The sequence below is a fragment of the Sporothrix schenckii genome (genome assembly GCF_000961545.1).
Source record: "Sporothrix schenckii 1099-18 chromosome Unknown Cont44, whole genome shotgun sequence".
Taxonomy (NCBI): domain Eukaryota; kingdom Fungi; phylum Ascomycota; class Sordariomycetes; order Ophiostomatales; family Ophiostomataceae; genus Sporothrix; species Sporothrix schenckii.
This window is the reverse complement of record NW_015971145.1, coordinates 3947476-3968079: the sequence shown is the minus strand read 5'-3', so window position 1 is coordinate 3968079 and position 20604 is coordinate 3947476. Positions and strand designations below refer to the sequence as shown.

Below are 20604 nucleotides of genomic sequence, written 5' to 3'. Positions count from 1 at the left end.
TACAGTATGGGGGAGTGCAACATAATAACGCGAATGCATGGCGTGAGATCAGACGGGAAATGCGGAGCAGCTGACTCCTATCAGCACCCTAACAGAACATCGCAATTTGTTTATTATTGGTGCTTTATCGTCCAAGTACTACAACACCAAAAGAGATGGACGATCTGATATGCATTGGCAAGTGCGCCAATCTTTACCGAGCTGAAGGGGCTGTCCGAAAAGACAAAGCGTGAAAAACACACGCCATTCTGTACAACATTTGTTGTAGACGAGAAACGAGAACATGAGTAGTAAAGAGGTCAGAAAAGCCAATATGATGGACGGGGGCATGTTGCCGTTGTATCTTGGTCCAATTAAATGAAGACGTATCGCTGAACCCAGAGGGTTGCGGTAGAATGTGACGCTGTCTAAAATATATGACGTCCCAAGTACTACTGCGCATTGCAAAAACTGTTCGAACATCATACAATCCGACAGATGATTTTAACATTCCTTAGGTTCGATGCGCGACGGAAACATTCCGCATAGTTTCGGCGTATCTGTTTTGTTTTGTCAATTAACTTACACACAAAAGTACTCGCACGCGTCAATGTCTGGGAGACGGCGATTTCGTTTTCGTTTTACAACCGACTCCCTCTCTGACCTGCCTAAAATGGACGAATACGAGCGGAAAGAGGTGGATCTCGTTCTCTTTTTCGAACCTCGCTGTCCGACCAGTGGAGAAGTGGCACGAGACAGAGCGACAACGAACCAATCGCGTCGATAGGCCGAATCTTGTCCGGGGCCCAAGAGTGTGAGAGGCTGATCTGAAGGAAGACTCCTTCATTCTTTCCTCTGCCATGCGATGCAATCCGGAGAGAAATGGTCACAAAGTTTGATGGCGATGCTCGACATTGGACGTTCGACGTTCGACGTTCGACGTTCGACTTGAGATGTTGCATTCGAGAACATGGAGTGCAGCGCCAAGAAACTCCAATGTGAGGTGGCGTCCAGCCGAGGAGCCAAGAATAGCCAAGGAAAGCTTAACTTGCGATGAAATATTCCGTGAAACGAAACGACAACACAGCACGCTGCTTGTCGTTGAATTTGCCGGTAATTCAAGACCAGGATGAAATATATCCTCGCCGTCCAGTTCCGCGAAATGGACTCATATCCTCACGTCCCCGCCCAGATTAGCGTTCGTTATCTTTGCGGCGTCTGTCGCCTTTGTTGCCCTCTCCCCCTTTTCGCCCCTTTTGACGTCTTCGCCGTCGTTCTTCAAGCCCATTGGATTGGCTTTCGTCCATGTAAAAGCCGGTTACATTCCTAATTCAGTCTAGTCTAGTTTACTCCTCCATCACCCTAACGGCCACTCATGCCGGTCCTGACGCCTCTGTTGGGGAACACACTGGGCAAAAGCGTGTCTCACTTCCTTCGACACGCCCGGATCGCTCCTTCCTCTTGCTACTTCGACTTGGAACTGGATCCTTTTGGGAAGGAGCATCCATTGCTGCCCCAGGAAAGCGCCATTGAAGAAATGACCAACGACGTGTAAACGAAGTGTCGTTGAACATTGGCGAGGGTCCCGACGATTGCGCCGACCAAATGGGCCCAGATGGCAATTTGCATCTGTAAAAAATTGCCAAGGCCCCAGCTCTCTCTTGTCTCTCCTGCCAAGAAAGCATCGGCAACAGCGGCATGCGTTAGGAACGTGCCGATGGCCCGCGCGAGGGGGATACAAATGACTGAAGAAATGAAAAAAGCGGAAGGCGCGATGGGGAAGGGATGGGCAGTCCCATAAAGCGCCTTGGCACCAGCATCTGTCAAATGGAGATATTTGAAGCAAGTGTAGAAAGTGAATGTGCAAGATGCATCGCTTCTTGGCAACTGGCTCGTCAACATTCACATCGCAAATGTCCAACCTATTTTTTTTTTTTTTTTTTTTGGTATTTCTGAATTCCTCGATCTCCTGGATCTCCCGGATCTCTTCAGCACAACTGTGCCTAAACATTTTAAGTCTAAAAAAAGCAGAGCCGCGACCGTCGGTTTAGACTTCTCACACCATTCCACAAAAAAATAAAACGATTATCTCATCATCCTCCGGTCCGTCCAATGACGATGCGACTCCTCTCCCGGGATGACTCACATAGCGAGTCCTTGTCTACAACGATCATTGCAGCCTTATATTTTGCAAGACATGGAAATGAATGTCCGTCCAGTCTATAACAACACTCCGCCAGCCTGGTAACTGGAACGATCGGCTCCATCATGTCGTTAACCCTTGCTACGGGCCGCGTCCCGCCATCGTCCCGGAAACTTTAAAGCGCCAAGACGACCAAGGTAATGAAAGATCTTGCGTGCATGCCACGCGATACAATGCAGCCTAATGTGAACCCTGGATTTCGTCTACACCAGCCGCGGCTACACTGCCGAGCGAGCGCACAGATGTGCCTAGTGGTGTATACGACTGCGTTGCTGCCTATCCCGCTCCTGGAGGAGTATAAAGACTGAAGTGGCCTTGCATATCAAGCGAGGTGATGGCGCAGACAAAAAGACTGCCACTATATTTTCACTTCATTGTCTATAAAGGTTGCTCTCACTCCCTGACCGAATCGTCACACTACCGCTTCTTGCCATCCATATCTTCTGCATACGCCGACGGCCACGCACTGGTCTTCACTCCAGACACGCAAAGCGCAGTCGTAACTCTGGCGGGCTTGATGACTATATATGGAAAGTCAGACCTATTGTCGTGTTTCGTCTTCTGTTTGATTAACATGCGAAGGAACTTACAGCAACGTGACGCCCTCATTCAATTGTGTCATCCTTTCCGCCATCCGTTTGTCCGTTTGCCTTTGAACCTTCCTTTGTCTCCTCAACACCATTATCACCAGTGTTGGCGCTGTTTTCGTCTTTTGCCGCTTGTACCTTCCCCTCGTTTTCCTCTGATGCCCGTTCTTCAGCCTCCTTTTTTGCAGCGTCTCTTATCGCCTTGTCACGAAACCGGTCCATAAAGGGAACCAGCTCGTAAAACACGTCCACAGTGTGCTTGTACTCGCACTTTCAGCACTTGTAGATGATGTCGCGAATCAGCAAGTCGTCGGTGTCGGCCGGATACTCGCCGCGCTCAAACGAGGCCGTGATGTCGTCCTGAGGCGCGCGGTCCTGGTGCGGCCGATGGCCCGTCAGGATGTGGTAGAAGGTGCTGCCCAGAGCAAAGCGGTCGGTGTCCGGGGTGCACGGCCAGGGTGCGGGCCGTGGCAAGAAGTAGACCTCGGCCTCGGCGGCCAGGTTGGTCTCGCCGTCAATGGAGCTGCCGCCAAAGTCGATGATGCGCAGGCGGTCGTCGTCGCCGATCAGTAGATTGTCCGGGCGCAGGTCACAGTGGAGGACGCCGTGGCGGTGGAGGTGGGCAAGGCCTTGGGTGGCGTCCACGCACCAAAGCACGCACCACATCAGCTTCGTATCGGGGTTCTTTTCGAGGTAGTCGTGCAGGTTACCTTTCTTGCAATAACCGAGCATGATGGACACCGAGTCCGGCGTGGCCGTGCTGCCGTAAAGTGGCAAGAGACGTTCATGCGGCGGCAAGTACAAGTACACCGAAGTCTCGCGTAGAATCGTCCGCATGCTGAACTTGTGATTATGCGGCGATCCCCCCTCGCGAGCTCTCTTGACAACGCGTGTACCACAGGGCATCACTGTGACAGAGCCGAATCCACCGTGGCCGATCGATTTCTGGAGATGGAGTACCAGTAGTGTTAGCGCAAGAATAGGTATTGTTCCGTGAAGTATAGTGTGATGACGAACCCGGCGTGACGTGGACAATTCTGTCGGTTTCTGCACCTTGCCTTCGCTTGTAGCGCCTGCACAGTCGGCATTCTGAGCATCGCCACCTTTTGGCGAGACTAAGCCGTGTTCGGGAATCATTGTTTGTTCCATACGAGCGGAAACATGAATGGCGTGTCGTGAAGGTGCCAAATAGTCGTGGAGGTCGCCGTAGAAGTGCGAAACATGAGTTTGATCTGATGTAGGGCAAAATGCGGTAAGTGGCTGGGCGAGGTTCAGGTGACATAAGCAAACCATGGGCTGCAACTGTAAATCTTGACGTCGATTTTGCGTTTGTACATTGTGCAATGTCGGACAGAATTGGCGAAACATTTCTAACTGTATAATAAAATTGTAGTATGAAAATGCATACGCGTTGACCAGATCGCGGTATGCTTTCCTCCGTTTTGACGGACGAGATAGGCGCTGAGAAGCTGGAAACCAGCTCCTATTGCTTGCACGATGCATTACTGTCCAACATCTTTTCGGCACTGGACTGTAAGAACGGGCCGCCCCTGAATGCGGTTTTAGGGCGTCGCCTTAACGTTGGCGAGATGTTGCATTCATCATACCGGTTTGATATTGAAGCATTCGACATGGATAATATATCGTGATTCATCTGAATTATAGCGCATTCTTCGGCCCGCTGACATATTCTCCAAGGAGCCTACCTGTTCGACATTTAAGTAGAGTCGACAAACGACCAAAAAGTAAAAATAAACGTACAGCAGCGGGTATTCGCTGGTCGTCACCGACCCAACTACTAATCCACCGATTATATGTTTGACTAGGGGAGAGCGGACGGGATCCCGTATTTCCATATATCTGTGGCCGTACGTGAAAGAAGAGGGGTTTGAGAGTGTTTATATAGTGTTAACGTAGGAAACATTATTAATAAAATAAAATAAAAATAAAAATAAAAACGACACATCTGTTAACGACGCATCTGCTTTGCACATTGTGCCATACATGAGTCAGTCGACCTTTACGTCGCTCGTCTGTCCCCATCCTCATCCTGGAACCACGGGTCCTGGAGAAGCTCTTGCGCCGTCGGCCGTTCCTTGGGATCGTACTGCAGCATCCGGCGGATCACCTGTTGGACCTGATGTGCTTGGGCGTTCGTCATGTCCTGTGGTGCCAGGCGGACAAGTTCTCTTGCATGGTCTGCAGTGCCCAGGGATGCATGTCCTCGGGGCGCATAATTACGTCGTCGCCCACGTCGCCGCTCTCGTCATCGCTCTCGTCCTCCCTTTCGCCGACTCTCATATTAAACAGAGTCCGTTGACCATCTTTGTCGGCACGAAAGTAGCGTGAGTACCGCGTCCAGCGCGTCCAGTCGGCCGTGCGTAGCGGCCCGAGCTGAACCACCATCTGCATGAGATGCTCGTCGTCGTCCTCCTTGTCGGTTTGGCCGGGAATCCACGAGAGGAGAAAGAGAGATTCACCGGCAACGAGCTCAAACACGAGGCAGCCGAGGCTCCAATGTCGAGAGAGCGGCCGTCCAGTATATCAGTGGAGGACTTTAACATCAGTTCGGGGGCTCGCAGTCCAGTGGGCGTGACAATTTTGGCCGCTGGGTTGTCGAGAGAGTAGGCTGGCCGTGTTAGCGGGCTATTTAGAGGTGGTGGATGTTACAGAACGCAACAGAGTAGGTGATATCCCAGTGACGCCACATAAGGGCGTGGCGCACACAACAGACGTACATCGGTGCTATAAAATATGTGCAGCTACGGTTAGTTTAAATATACTTTTATATTACAATATATCCAACGCCACAAGCACGCTAATTCCTATCAAATTGGTTGGCACTTCGGTGCGGCCATCGCTTTATTCCGGTCATTTAAATATATCTAAAAAGCATTATATTCAAGAATAACAAGACGCATTCTATCACACATTCATTATATACATCCTCCGCTCTCTATACACAGCCATTGCTGCCTCTCAAAAAACACCTAGTACTTAATCTCAAAGCTGTACGCGTCCTGGTAGTGCATCGCCCAGTACTCGTCCCAGATGGCCTTGGTGATGGGGCCCACCTTGCCGTCGGCTACCGGCTTGCCGTCCAGCGTCGTGATGGGCATAATGCCGCCCGCCGTCGTGCACATGAGAATCTCGTCGGCCTGGTACACGCTCTCGATCGGCACAAACTCGAGGCGGAACTCGTAGCCGAGCGTCTTGGCCGCGTCGATGACACTGCGGCGGGTCACGCCCTCGAGCACGCCGCGCGCCGGCGAGTAGAGCACGCCGTCCTTGATGAGCACGACGTTGAAGCCAGAGCCCTCGGTCAGGTGGCTGTCGCCGTCGGTCAAAAAGGGGTAGGTGGCGCCGCGGTCCTGGGCCTCGAACATGGCGCGCGTCAGGTCGCCCCACTGCAGGTTCTTGATGGTGGGGTCAAAGGAGCCCGGGGAGATGCGGCGCACGGTGCGCGCGACGACGGCGGAGCCGGAGCCGTCCATCTGCACGGCGGGGTCCATGACCCAGACGTACGGCTGGATGAACATGTAGAGGCGGTTGACAATGTCCTTGGGGTCGGTGCCGCGCACGCCCTTGAGGCCGCGCGTGACAATGATTTCGACAAAGACGTCGCGGATGCCGCTCTGCGCAATCATGTCGACGAGCGTGGCCTTGACCTGCTCGCGCGGCATCGGCATCGTCAGGCGCATCTTGCCGCAGCTGGCAATGAAGCGGTCCAGGTGGTCGTCCAGCCGGAAGAAACGGCCGTCCCACACCGACGGCACGTCGTACGTCAGGTCGCTGTGCATGAAGCCCTCGTCGAGCAGCGGGATGCGCGCCTCGTGCAGCGGCACCAGCTCGCCCTCGATCCACGCCACGCCGCGCGCGTACTTGTTGTCGCTCTTCTGGAGCGCCGCCGCACGCTCCTCGTAGGCGTCAAAGATCTTCTTCATAGTCGCCATTGTGATTGTTGGGGGGTTGTGTTGGATGTGGGAATGTTGGTAGTGGAATGTTGGTAGTGGAAGTGTCGAGAGTGGAGGAGGAGAGGATGATGAGGACTGGTTGGAATACGAAGCTGAATATGAACTGAAAGGGAACAGGATTGACACGGTATCGTCAAGATAAATAGTGTTTAGGAAATATATGGGTGGATACGTCACGGCTCGTTATTCTTATTCAAGCAGTAGTCTTTTCTTTCCTCTTCAAAAGAATAAACTAAGAAATAACTGCCTGCCGTACCCCTCGCCGACCGCGTTCACGCGTTCATTCCAGTGAGAGCTGATGTCCAGTTTTGGTAGAAGTGTAGCCGGGGGCAATACATAATGCGATATCCGACATCCGATATGTGAAGCCATAAATTGCCACGGCGTTAGTTGGTGAGAATAGTGTCGTTGGTGCTTTCCGCGGGGTGTCATTGGAGGTCGCATATGTCCTATTCGGGTAATTCCTATTTGGACTAGTGTAAAGTGGCCAACACATTCCAAAGTGGCACAGTTGGGCTGCCACAGATCCACTAACATACACTAAATCCACTGAAGCCACTAAGAAAAACTACACCCCAAGTTCCCAGGCTAAATGACCATAGTTTCCGACGTGGTCGGCATTGTCCACTTCTCCAATAAGCTGCAGCAGTCTCCAAAAATACTACGTCACAGGGACAGCTTGACAGCTTCGAATGATGTCGACAGCTTATCGGCCGTATCAACTCCACGTGCATGTGAGCAGAGGGCATAATCACAAAAGAAGAAAATGCATGGCATGACAGATCTATGAGTAAAAGCAAAGCCAGCTACAAAGCAGCAACCCCAGCGGTTCCTACACACCCTACAGAGACGCCGTCACGGTCTGCGCCGTCGGCAGCAGCGCCTCAATCGTCCGCACCGCGTCCAGCGCCATGCCGTAGCCCGCCTGGTAGCCCGTGCCGCCGGCGCCGTAGTTGTGCACGAGCGCCCGCGCCCGGCCGCCCACCACCAGCTCGACACGCTCCACGCGCGCACCGCCCTCGCGCGAGGGCCGCAGACCCGACGCCACAGCTAGCACCTCGGGGCCCTTGCCGCCGTTGCTGCCGCGCAGCTCGGACGACAGCGCCGTCGTCCGCGCCAGAATGTCCTGGGTCTCGTGGCCGTAGGTGGCGTGGTCGCCGACGTGTTTCTGCAGGTAGCCGCCCAAAATCACCTGGTCGTTGGACAGCGGCCGCGGGATGACGTAGGTGATGTAGCCGTCGCCGTAGCGCATCATATTGCGGGTGACGCCGGGGGCGCGCACGACGAGCACCTGGCCGCGTGTCGGGTAGCACTTGGGGTCCTTGACGCCCGTGAACGTGATGGCGGCGTTGCCGATGCAGTTGAAGACGATCTCGGTGTGGGGACCGACAACGGACGGCAGGTCGGCCACGCTGCGGCGGACAAATGTGACGCCGGCGGCTTGCAGCGTGGCGTGCAGCCACAGCAGGTGCTTGGGCGCATGGATCGTCACGGTGTTGAAGGTGACACCAAACGCGGCGCCCTCGGGGAGCTGGGCCGGGGTAAGCACCGCAAACTGCCAGGTGTACGGTTAGCATGGAAGGTGTGCACAATTGCCTTTAGGCACATCTTGGAGGCCCGCCTGGGAAGGAAGCTCACGTTTTCCAAGTACTCCGACATAATCTTAATCTTGTCGTTGGGGACGACGTCGTCCCAAATCTCCGTCGACGGCGTGCGCGCCACGAATGCCTCGTCCGCGTGGTGTGTCGCCAGCTGCAGCAGGTGCCGGTACCCGAGGCGGTCCCAGCGCAGCGCGTTGGCGTCGCTGCCCGAGATGGACGAGTAGTTGCAGCCCGCCCACGGCGATGTGTAGTCGGGCGCCGTGTCGCCCGGCATGTACTCGGCGACGATTGTCACAAGGTGGCCGAGGCCCTTGCGCGCCAGCACGAGGGCAACATCGAGGCCGATGACGCCGGCGCTGTCGTCGTGTTAGCTGTGGTGTTGTGTGTCATATTTTGGAATGGGAACGAATGTGGACATACCCGAGGATGACAATGCTGTCTTTGGCTGTCCAGGTAGCCATGGCGATGGCAAGAGTGTGTGTGTGGGAGCGTGGTTTAGAGGATCAATGTCGAGGTGAAGGGATGCTGATGTGGTGGAAGGGAGTTGGAAGCTCGGCGAGCCAAAGAGTTCGGAAAAGTTAAGAGGTCTTGTGGGCCAGGCAAGGGGCGGGGTCTTTGAAGAAAAGGGAAGGAGAGAAGCAGTGCAGCCGAAGAGTGTTCTTTCCTTTTGGGAAGTATGAAGTTTTGTTTTGCTTACTTTGGCATCACTCCTCCAAGTTCTTTGCAACGTCTTGCGATGTTTCTGGGACTCAGCAATGCGGAGGACCCTCATGCATTTTGAATGGGCAAGGCGCACCGTACCCACAAGACTACGACGGACTTTAGAGCCTGGAAACGGATTGACCGAACACGACGCAGAGATACATCGTCAGAGGGTTCCTTTCCGATTGGAGAAATGAAGCAAAAAAATTGAACAAAAAAATTGAACAAAAAATAAACCGATAGCTATTGAGCCTTCCCAGACAGGAAGTTCCTTGCGTGGTTTCCGTTCACACAACCTGCGACAGTCAAGGTCCGACCGCTGAGACGAAGGCGACGCAGTAAACGACGGCCGACTTGAGACCGATATCGGTGCTAGTCCCAAACAGGAGATGTTGATACGGAATGTGGGATAGAAAGAACTAGTTGAGAAGGCGGGCAGGTGCTGGGGCAAGGTGGGCTGGCTGGCTAGCCCCGAGCCTGGCAGGCGCGAGTCAGGGCAGGCGGGTCTGGGATGGGTCGTCTTGCCCGATAGGATGGCCATGATGGAGAAGGTGCGATCGGATCCTCGACACAACGACCTTCTTCCTGTTTGGGTATATCACCCACGGGGCACTCCATGCGGACGGTCGTGCCTGCGTGTGCTGACATCTGAGACATCCGATCGCCATTCTCCTTTCCCGGTCATATCAACAACTCCCGCAAGGTCTGAGATGCCAGCAACGAGGGAGACGGCCCATGTCCAGATCGGTTCATCACCGCATCTGTTGATATCCATGATCCACTTCGCCGTCGCAATTCCCTCTCCAGGCAGTTTCCACCACTGAGGCAATTCCCTTCCTTGGCAATCAACGCTGCAAAGAAGACACGAAGTGTCCTCTCATCTGGAGCCTCAGATCGTCTGCCACCATGGCGCAGGTCCAGACCCCCCGCGAGTTCAAGTTTGTTGGCGGTCCCAGCCGCAAGAGGCGCCGCAACGGCACCGCACCCGCTGCCGCGTCGAGCCATGCTGCCTCGACGTCTTCGCCGTCGTCCACATCCTCGTCCAAGCAAGCAAAGCGATCACGCGGACCATCTGCTGCGGGCCCTGTCCGGTCTCCGCGGGCCGCGCCACAGGATGCCCCTGCTGTCCACCGTCCGCTGCCGTCCAGTCCGCTCCCTCTGTTCGATGTCGATCTGCTGTCGGGGTCGCCGCGGTCCGTCTTTGCGCGGATGCCAATGGCCGGCGACGGCGGTGAGGGCGTCCATCCGGACATCACCAACACCATTGCCGCGACTCTGGCCGGGCTTGCATCGTCGGGCCACACTGCACACGGCCTCCGGCAGACCCAGACCTCGCCGCTCCCGCACCACTCATCGTCGCCCGCAAGCACGGACAGTAGCTGCGCAAGCATCCACAACTCCGCTCCAACCAATGCGGAGCCGATTGGCTCGGCTGGAAATAGAAACAACCTCCACACAACCAACAACAGCAGCAACAACAACAACATCCGCTATGGCAATAATACACCCACTCCCGGCCTCGATGGCATGCTTGACTGGCCTGCGGAAGAGTTCATGAACCCCTTCTTCCCTGCTGTCACTCTGGATGCCGCCATGTTCGGCGGGAACAATGTCAACAACGCCAACAACGATAACAATGCCGCCACTGCCATGCAATCGACGCCGGCGATGATGCTGCCGCTGCCGTCGCCGTCACCACCGCAGATGTCGTCTCTCCCTGCGCTTGCTCCTCCTCCCCACACTGCCAACACACTCGCCGACGATGTCGAGGAGCTGCCCTCACATCTCGACACGCTCTCGGCCATCCAGCTGCCGTCGCCGTTGTCTGCCTTTTGTTTTGACGCGAGCGCAAGCAATGGCAAGCAGGTGCAGGTGCACCAACAACACCAACAACACCAGCAACACAATCAAAACATGACCATCCCTGCCGATGCTCTACTCATGGCCACCTCGCCGCGTATGTATGCACAGCCATCCGCGCTCTACGATTCGATCTCGCGCATCTTCTTTCAATGTACGTTTCTTCCACTACTTCCCGCATGCCTCCCACGCTCTCTGACCGTCCTCCTCTGACCATACAGATGACCAAGAGTTCTGCATCCTTCCGCTCACGTGCGACTTTGCCGCCAACCCCTTCCGCTACAACATGCAGGCCATGCAGCAGTCCAGCCTGCTGCGTCACTGTATTCTGGCTCTTTCCTACCGCCACGTCGACCACGACACCGGCGCCTGTACCACCGAGGCCACTTCCTACAAACGCCGCGCCACCCAGATGCTGCAAGACAGGATCCACATCGAGGCCACCGGTGAGAGCCCGCCCGATGCATCGCTGCTGGATGCCTCTATTATCCTAATGACCCTGGATGTGCGTTGCCTCCGCCGCAAACGTCTCCTTTTCGCCTCGTTCTCGTCTTCTTACTAACTCTTTTCTTATGTCCCAGTGCGCCACCTCTGCTCTCGGTCCATGGCAATCTCATCTACGACGCGCCAAGCGCCTTATCCAGAGTGCGCGGCCAAACAGCACCGCCGCCGGCGCCAAGTCCGCCTCATCGCCAACACCTTCGAATGCGTCGTCCGCCTCATCCCCGTCTTCAGCGTCCTCGACCTCCTCAAACGCTCCACCACGACACAGCTCTCAGCGCTTGGCCCAGCTGGGTCTGCTCGTCTGGTTCGACGTCACTCTCGCTCTCACCAGTCGCAAAGGCTGCATCTTTTCCGAGCGTACCATTATGAGCATCTTTGATCCCCCCGAGCCCACGCCGGGGCAGGAGAAGGGGCCCGTTTCCGCTGCTGGCGCTGCAAGCTCTTCCGCTCTTGATTTTTATGCCATCTCGGGCTGCCCCCGCGAACTCTTTGAGTGCATGATCCGCCTCGCCGCCTATGCGCGTGAGATGCAGATTGCGTCCACGCTCTCCTGCGTCCGCTTCGACATGGGGCCCGTCCTTCGCCTCGAGCGCCGCATCGCCCAGTGGCGGTCGCCCGCCTTTGACGATCCGGCCGGCCACCACCTGCGTGAGAGCAACGGCGGCATGGGTAGACAGGTCCACAACCCCGGTTTTGGCGGTTCTGCCGACGACGCCGAGTCGGCGGCGGCCGAGCATTTGTGGCGCACCCGCAACATTGCCGTCGAGGGCCAGGACGACGGCGGCAGCGTGCTCGACTACCGCCTTGACCTCTACCACTGTGCCGAGGCCTGGCGGTATGCCTTGCTGATCTACATTGAGCGTGTTTTCAAGTGGCAGGACCGCAAGGCCGCCCAGAGACGGGCCGATGAGGCGGGCGACGATGCGGCAGACGGCAACGCAACCCGAAAACCCGCCCCCACCGCCGACAACGGCGACCTCCTCCAGTTTCTGGCCCGCCGCACGCTCAACCACGTCACGAGCTGCCGCCGCACCACGTTTGTCCAGAAACAGCTGATGCTCCCCGTCTTTCTCGCGGGCGCCGAGCTCCGCGACGCCGGCCTGCGCAACGACGCGCGCGACTACTGCGCGTGGTGGGGCACCAAGACCCGCTACAACATGTTCATCACGGCCCGGGCCCTGCTCGAAGACGTGTGGCGCCGCCGCGCGGCGGCCGGCGAAGACGTGGATGTATGGTGGGGCGAGCTCTTTGATCAAAAGGGCCAACGGGCCGACAAGGAGTACTTGCTGGGTTGAAGCCGACGGCGAGACCAAGAGTTAATGACGTGACGCAAAAATATCATGATGAATGTATAAAGAAACTAGCCTCTATAGACTGAATGAAGGGAAGAGACGCTGGCTTGTGCATGTGTGTGTGTGTGTGTGTGTACATATACCATATACAATCTGGAAAGACAAGGCTAAGCAAAACAACTAATAATATACAAAGTACGGAAAATTACACGTTCAGTCTCTCACTCCACGACTCATCGTTGCTCACGGTCCGTTACACTCCCCAAGCTGCTCCCTACGGCGGACGCGGCTTCCGTCGAGATCCCGCCGACCGCCTTGCCGTTACCGATTCGGATGCTGCCACCCTTGCCGCCACGGCGCGAGTCGATGCTGAACTTTTGCGATGACGTGCGTACCGAGTGCGAGGACGATGGGCGGTCGCTTGCACCATCACCGCCCACGGGCGTGTTCGTCCGAGTCGGCACTCTGGACGATGACGCGGATCCCGACGCTGACGCGGACGCATCGACCGGGCTGGATACGGATCGACCGGCAACGTTGTGCGGTCGGTCGGCAGCTGGGAGGGACGCTGGGAGGGAAGCTGGAGCGGCCGCATCGAGAGCAGAAGACAGGGCGCGCGTTGCAGACTTGCGCCCACCGTTCGCTCCGACCAGAATGGCTGGCTCGGACTGCGGCGGGGTACCAGGCTGGCTCCATGTGGTATCATCGTCGAGCAAAAGATCGTCTTCGGATCGTTGCGGCCGCGGCTCGAGCTCGACGGTGGTGGCCAAGGCCTGCGCAAACGGCTGGCGGGACGAAGCGGCCGGGTTGGTGCTCTGGCTCTGGCTCTGGCTCTGGCTCTGGCTGTGGCTGTGGCCGTGGCCAAAATCGCGACTGTGAACCAGGTTATCGCTATCAGAAGTGACATCGCTGGCGTGCGGGGCATGATGCGGCTGGGTCTGCTGCCCTTGAGACGGATTGTTGTTGCTGGCTTTCGGGACGTGGAACGAGTTGGCCGCGCTGAGGCTTGTGTGCCGCGCGCTGCGGAACCGCGCATACTCTTCCTTGGTGTGCTCGGCGCCCGTGAAGCTGTCCAGCGCATCAAAGACGTGGCGGAACACCTGGGTGTCAACGTCGCGCGCCCACAGGAAGTCAAGATGCTCGTAGTGTGGGATCTCGGTGGCAACGGTCTGCGCAGGCAGTTCGCGCATCATGGCCTTGATGTCCACCAAGGAGTCACTGCCGCCGTAGACCAGGACCACGGGCGTCTTGATATTGCGCGTGGGATACTTGGCTACCTTGGTGTGCTTGGAGTGCGTCGCCAGCAGCGGGTGCACGTCGTCGTCGTACATCTGGAACGACTTGGTGCGGATGATCTGGAACCAATGGACGACAGACTTGGTGCTCGTGTACGAGTACAAGTGTGCATAGGCCGCAAGCTTCTGTGAGATGGCAATGTTCTTCGTCTTCCAGCCAAACAGAAACGAGAGTCCGATATCGATCGTGCGCACAAACACCGGCGGATACAAGATGGACTGCCACATCGTCGCCGAGCTTAGGATCGAGCGGCGGCCAAAGAGCAGGTACAGCACCTGCGGCGAGGCTTTGACCAGGGCGTCCACGATGCCGTTTGACAGACCGGCCGGCGACATGGCTGGTGCCAGCGCAATGAAGACATTGACCTGGTCGTTGAGCTTGGGGTGGATAGCCAGTGAGGCGAAGGCCTGCGCCGTGCCCTGCGAAAAACCAATGTAAGAGAGCGACTTTTGGCCTGTCGTCTCGAGGATGTAGGCGATGCTATTGGGGATGTCGTGGAAGGCGAACTCGTCGATGGAGAAGTTCCAAAAGTCGATGCTCTTGGACGACGCCTTGACGGACTTCTTGGAGTACTTGTTGCCACGGTTGTTGCCGAACCAGACGTCGAAGCCGCGCTCGACAAGGACAAAGGGCAGGCAGCGCTCAACATCGGTCGTACAGACCCAGACTTCGCTGTTCATGAGCAGGCCGTGGTGCATGTAGATAACGCGCTTCTGCAGGCTGTTGGGCCCCGCGTTGACCTTTTGGTCCTCCTCGCCACGACGCCATGCAAGTCGGTGCAGGCCAAGGAGGTAGCCGTCCTTGGTCTGGAAGACATGCTCTTCGGCGGTGTAGCCAAATAGGCGACACAGCTCGACAAAGTCGGACGCGTCACGAATGGACGTCGAAATGGCTGCAGGTATGAGTTAGTTCTGCAATTGGCACAGCACGAGTGGCCGGAAAGGAGACCGTAAATACATTTCTTGCGCTCTTCAGCTCGTTTCTGGGCTGGACTGGCGAATCTGTTGAACAGCCGTCTGGATGCGCGGTAGAACAGGCTGATGAGAGAGTTGGCTGGTCACGGATGTTAGTACCGGAAGCGCACGGTCGAAGCAGGCCACAGGCAAACGGTTTCGAAATGACATACGCAAGGCCAAAGTGAGGATGCGGATGATGGCCTCAAACGCAACGAGGAAGAAGGAGCTGACGAGTGCCGTATACTCGGTCCTAGAGAGAAAAGCATCGTGTAAGCAAGAGTCTGGAAAGAAGAGGCCAGCCAATGCAATCCGGGCACAGAAAGAGTAGCAACATACACGTTAAGACGTCCTATGAATGGGACCGGCATGCTGGGCAGTTGTAACGACGTTGGCCAAATCTCGCAGCCGGGGGGTGACGCTCGAGCTGATGCAGTCGGCTCGAAGGTAGTGGCAGCGAGAAGGTATTTCCTTTTGTCCTTGTATTTCCTGGGCGGCGCGATACAGTCGTCAGATTGACTTTTGGTGTGTCTCGCTTTCGCCCATGGCTTTTATTTTCGACTTTCCGTCTGACGTCGAGATTGGTAGCTTCGGCGCCTGGGATGGACGCGCGACAGTCGGCGAGAAGTGCGGGCGAAATGGTCTTCGGTTAAAGAGTCGGCGCAGGGCCAAAAATCAAATGTGTTGCGTAAATAAGGGATACATCACAAGATGTAGTGCGGCGTCGGTGTCGTTGTTTGATTGCTGAGGACAAGAAGGAGTCGAGGACACGGTGCAAGCGGGAAGGTGCGATGGATTAAGTTCTGGACCTCAACCACCAGGGGTGATGTCACATGCGAATGGCAGGAACAGTGACGACAGGGACTCTCACTAGCGCAGTTTCCAAAGGTGCAGAAGGCAGGCACAGCGACCCGAAGTCGAAATAAGTAGGCGCCACACGTGGCGTCGGTCGCTGTCCAATCAGACGCTGCACAACTCTACGAAAAAGCTACATATCTTTTTAGTGGGCAGCTTTTTCTGCTTGGTGATCGAGCAACGACGATTCCGGACGACTTACCAATTCCACCTCTACACTTGCATAGCGGCTCTCTACAGGCCATTCAGTCACCATGCCGAGCTCATGTAAAGAGATTCGTACGTTGCGAATGTCACGGGCTGCGTTTTCTCTTCCATTGTCCAATGGCGGCAATCTGCTAACAGCTTTGCACTCCAGGTGCCGCTCTGGCCCAGTGCCTCCAAGAGTCCGACTGCGTCATGGTCTACCGCAACTCCGCAGCCGACTGCCTCCGCCCACCACTGTCCGACACGCTGCCGGTCAAGTGCCAGCAGCTCCGCAAAGGTTTCGGCGAGTGTCGGCGCGGCATGATCGACATGCGCAAGCGGTTCCGCGGCAACCAGCCGGCATCGGCCAAGATGCTGCAGACGAACCGCGACGACTCGTCCCCAAGCGAACAAAAGGACAAAGAGGGTTACCAGCTGTATGCTGGCCGTACGGCGTTTGGTGGCATCGTCAAGGAGACGTCGGGCGACGAGAAGGAGGCGCCTGATTGGCGCGAGTTGGAAAACGAAAAGTACCGGAAAGAGCTGGCCGCAAAGAAGCCATGACCAACAGAGAGCGACGGACGTGGACAAAGATTGTAGGATCCGCTGCACGATATTTGAGGTACGCACGCGGCAAATCGTTGCAAATATGGGGGGTGGAAAGCTGTTGCACATGAGACACAAGCACATCACGGCGTTGTTGGATTTATCATTATCTGGGCGTTTCGGTAAATTTTAAAGTTTGGGTGTATAAAAGTACCTCTGGGATTCAATATACCATCTTTTCTCTTCACGGGTTGGGGGGATGTGTATTGTTTGGCTGCTGGCTACTCCGTTGTTTAGTTACGAGGCCTTCAGCATTCTCCGGACCTAAAAGTTAAGCCGTGGGGTTGTTTCACGTTAACACAATATGTGTCGAATGGCAGCAGACACGAGAATGAGAACAAGACGCCAGCTGCCAGGGTCTCGGGCAAGGGGTACTAGTCATGGGAAAGGTATTCTACAATGTATGCACGTCTTCCAAACGGGAAATACGAGGTTCGTTGAGTGCCAGTTGGGGAGGAATGCGAATAAGAGAGATCAAACCACGCCACAGTTTAAGAAACAGGGGTCTTCGTGATCCAGCCTTGTTCTATTGCCTGACAACTGTGTCTCAACCTCCGGCTTTATAGCCTTGAGATGATCCAGGCATGAAAAATACGCCCTTTATCCAGCTTTTCGTTCAATTACATCATCCTTCGTACGTCGTAAACGCCGTTGTTATTTGTTGCCTGGTGCAAGTCTCAGTACAAGGCATCTCGGTGCCTACAATGCATAAAATAAATTGCACGTCTTGGCATACCCGTTTTGACATCCAACAGGATCAAATTTGCTGCTTGCTTTTGCTGTCTGCAGGCAGGAATATCACTTCCTGCTCAGCACCCAGGGTTAGCCTCCCCACGCGGAACTAACAGGCGGGAGCGTCCCAAGGGCTCAGTCGAGGACGGCCGTTGGTCAACGATGTATGCTGTACTTTGTGAGGGGCTCGCAGATATGCCAGGTTCTTGCAGCCGACTGGCTTTTGCATACTAAGTACATTTGTTGTACGCCTCGTAGTTTGTATCCCGGCGGTCAAATCGAGATGCGCAGTGGCCTAGAGACTTTGACGAAGTTTCCAGGGAAGAGAGGATTGCTTTGCCTCTGCAAATTGAGGCTGTCCCCAGAAGACTAAATGCAGGGACAGAAGGTGTAACCAACTCTTTCTTCCTTCCAGTTACCCTCTTTGTCCGTTGTGAGGACACTGTCGAAACACGTAATTACGCTGCAAGCGGCAGCGCTCTCTATCAGGGCGATTCCATATTCTTGTTATCAAACTCCTTCCCAGCAAAAGACGACGTTGGCGGCGCAGGAATAACTCGCCATTAATGCGACTCATGTTGTGGGCTGCTGGCGGAACGAAAGAGCCACCAAATGTCACTGTCGCGCGCACACCTTCTCTTCTTGGTCTACGGCGAAATCAGTGCTCGCGTGTGTCGTCAGAGATAGCTCAGTGGCCAACTATGTGCTAACCTCTTCCCTTGAGCTTCATTACATTGTTCAAAAACGGGACCTCAAACTTGCCCCCGGCGGTTTCTGTCCCCACATTATTGCAACTAGGGTTGCGTCCCGCGGGATATGAACGGCCAAAGTGACACACGCATACGTAAGTGATCCACATTATATAATTTCTATGTTTAATATCTGCTTTCTCATGCAGCCATCCACTCATGCTCGCCACGGTACGTACCGGCATCACAGACTTAATGTTCGAAGCAGCTGCAGGCGAAAATTAGAGGAAGGGATATCTTGTACTCATACCCGGGCATTCTCGAATGCTTTTTCCCAAGTCAGAAATGGTGCTGTATGTGTTCTCGAGATAGAACGCACAACCAACATTAAGTGCATTAAACACGACGGCGTGTATCAACGACTTCGCCAGTGGGATAAACGGTAGCAGAGTGGGTAAGCCCAACCAACACCAGGTGGCAAAAGGGTATAATTACTCAGTAATACGAAACTACGTGCGAATATCAAAACAAGATTTTGCATTGCGATTTTAAAATAGAGTTTAAAACTCTAACATCAGATGAGCACGCGAGCAGTTTGGACGCGCCTAAGGGCAACCGCCTTATGGCAAGAGAGGTATCCACGTCATGCACCGTATTGACAAAAGTCGGACAATTAGCCTTTTGCTCCGGACTCCGTCTCGTCAAATTGATGCCGCGTCAACCGTCCGTTAGCGAAACCCGTAGGTAAGGGGGCTCCCCCTGGACAAAATAAGGCGTACACACAAATTGTTCTAGCAGTCTTTCAGTGCAAGAAATCTTTAATTTAACACTGTAACAGTGCCGACATCTCCACCAAAAAGCGTTTGTGTGTACGCGTTTTTTTGGCCAGGTGGAGGGGGGTTCGAGGTGATCGCTGTTGCGTTGGCCGTTGGTGGAAAAGGAACAATGGGGACTGACAGGAACTTGCCCGCACTAAAGAGAACCCTGCCTGCCAAGAATGAGCCATTCCTTGGTAGAAACGGGCAAGTTGTTGCCCCGTCACAAAGAACGAACCTGCAAGCGAACAAAGTTGTAAATGCACACACACAATGGGCGCCAGCCTGCAACTGCTGCATCTGCTACGTTTGTGTCGCCTTGCTCCTTTCAACTTCGAACCATCGCAGACGGCATCAGAAGGACAAGACAACAGGCATTGGCAAAGTCTGGTTAGCCTTGGGCGGAACGATCAGCCAGCCTCGCTAGAACTATATAAAAGAACTGGTCACTTGTATAGAACATGCCAGTATGGAAGATACGCGAACAGTACATCACAATGCTCATACAGGAGGACTATTTTGCTGTAATACTTCATGGCGAAGGAAGAGGTAGAAGTTAGCGTGGAGCAAGCATCGTGCTCCTGGGCAAAGAACAGAAACTAAAGACATAAGGAAGCAAAAGAAGTCAGAATCAGCGAGGTCCTGCCGCCTACTCTCCCGTGGCAATCCTGACACCATCCAACTCGACACTTTGAACAAAACAGTCCTTAGTCTTGGCGGCACTTTCTTTATCTTGGCGATTTTCCCACTGTTCCTCCCTTTCCACGTCCTGCCCTGCCCTACATGTACTTAGCAGTTTGATCTATGCGTGGGCGTTCATTATGTTCAGCGTGTTGTTCTGGTTTCTTGCTAATTCCCGTTCTTTCTGCGTCCCGGGAGTCTGATTAGTTCTTTTTGCCATCCTGTCTCCTTCTTGTCGATCTCTCTCTGTTCTTTCGTTTATTCGTCGTTATGGTATTCACGCTCGCCCAACGCTCTTTCCAATTTATTTATTCTCCAGCTTACACGGAAACCACTTCCAGGGGTCTTCATCTCATCTTCCCGCCTTCCTGCTCCGCATGGCTATCTGCATCTAACGACCGGCGCCACATCTTACGCCTGATTCCTATCTGGAAGGTGCGCACGAGACCAAGCTGGCCATTGTCGCGTGCTTTCCTTTGTTGCTAAAAAGAGGTGGACAGCATCGTGCAGAAGATATTTCGAGCTTTCAAAACAAGAGCTACATATCTGCAACATTGTTCACTACCAACGAATCGGCCGCCCCTATCAACACGATTCTACTGCGTCGCAACGTCAACCAAAACAACAACCATCAGTCGCAGGCGCTACTTTTGTCCCAACCGAACAGAATCAAGATCTCAATGGCCGACAGATAACGCAGCCTCTATTTCAACGTATCTCGATTTCCGCTTAACTTTCCGTATTTTCCTTTTCCCTGCCCGGGGCACAACGATTTCGACGAGGGCCGCAGTCGACGGGCAGTGTAATACATCGGCGCCCAGCAATTCCCCAGCGCAACACGACATTAACGAGACATTCGAGACATTCAAGACATCCACGGGGCTTTCGACTTATAGAACGACAAAATTGCGAGACGCAGTTTGTGGCAATCCTATTGCGCTTCACTTAAACATAGCCGTGGCCAGTTACAGCGACTGGGGCTACAAGCCCCTCCAAAGCTCTGTCCGCATGGTGGTTCCCGTTTTTGGGCGGTGGCGGCGCCGGCGTTTGCTAATTATTTTTACCTTTGCCATATGCTTGACCTTTTAC

The 20604-nt window shown here is 54.8% G+C and overlaps 6 protein-coding genes across 6 annotated transcripts; 1 reads left to right on the top strand and 5 right to left on the bottom strand.

Moving 5' to 3' along the window:
- Window positions 1-3042: 3042 nt before the first annotated feature.
- On the bottom strand, window positions 3043-4062 carry SPSK_09542 (kinase domain containing protein; the record flags this gene model as incomplete). Its single annotated transcript, XM_016736114.1, has 2 exons — window positions 3043-3714; window positions 3787-4062. 2 exons carry the CDS (start codon window positions 4060-4062, stop codon window positions 3043-3045), a joined length of 948 nt encoding a protein of 315 aa, XP_016588024.1.
- Window positions 4063-4789: 727 nt separating this feature from the next.
- SPSK_10036 (uncharacterized protein) lies at window positions 4790-5175 on the bottom strand (the record flags this gene model as incomplete). Its single annotated transcript, XM_016736598.1, has 2 exons — window positions 4790-4933; window positions 5011-5175. 2 exons carry the CDS (start codon window positions 5173-5175, stop codon window positions 4790-4792), a joined length of 309 nt encoding a protein of 102 aa, XP_016588023.1.
- A 584-nt stretch (window positions 5176-5759) lies between these two features.
- On the bottom strand, window positions 5760-6722 carry SPSK_09598 (branched-chain amino acid aminotransferase; the record flags this gene model as incomplete). Its single annotated transcript, XM_016736170.1, has 1 exon — window positions 5760-6722. The coding sequence occupies one exon, from the start codon at window positions 6720-6722 to the stop codon at window positions 5760-5762; it is 963 nt and encodes a 320-aa protein (XP_016588022.1).
- Window positions 6723-7584: 862 nt separating this feature from the next.
- Window positions 7585-8805, bottom strand: SPSK_09377 (D-amino-acid oxidase; the record flags this gene model as incomplete). Its single annotated transcript, XM_016735950.1, has 3 exons — window positions 7585-8298; window positions 8382-8700; window positions 8765-8805. The coding sequence occupies 3 exons, from the start codon at window positions 8803-8805 to the stop codon at window positions 7585-7587; spliced, it is 1074 nt and encodes a 357-aa protein (XP_016588021.1).
- A 2850-nt stretch (window positions 8806-11655) lies between these two features.
- SPSK_08366 (uncharacterized protein) lies at window positions 11656-15322 on the bottom strand (the record flags this gene model as incomplete). The annotated part of the gene is made up of 5 exons (XM_016734966.1): window positions 11656-12692; window positions 12950-14890; window positions 14956-15051; window positions 15125-15204; window positions 15291-15322. 5 exons carry the CDS (start codon window positions 15320-15322, stop codon window positions 11656-11658), a joined length of 3186 nt encoding a protein of 1061 aa, XP_016588020.1.
- Window positions 15323-16060: 738 nt separating this feature from the next.
- SPSK_09944 (PET191 protein, mitochondrial precursor) lies at window positions 16061-16556 on the top strand (the record flags this gene model as incomplete). Its single annotated transcript, XM_016736511.1, has 2 exons — window positions 16061-16085; window positions 16165-16556. 2 exons carry the CDS (start codon window positions 16061-16063, stop codon window positions 16554-16556), a joined length of 417 nt encoding a protein of 138 aa, XP_016588019.1.
- Between the last annotated feature and the right edge of the window lie 4048 nt (window positions 16557-20604).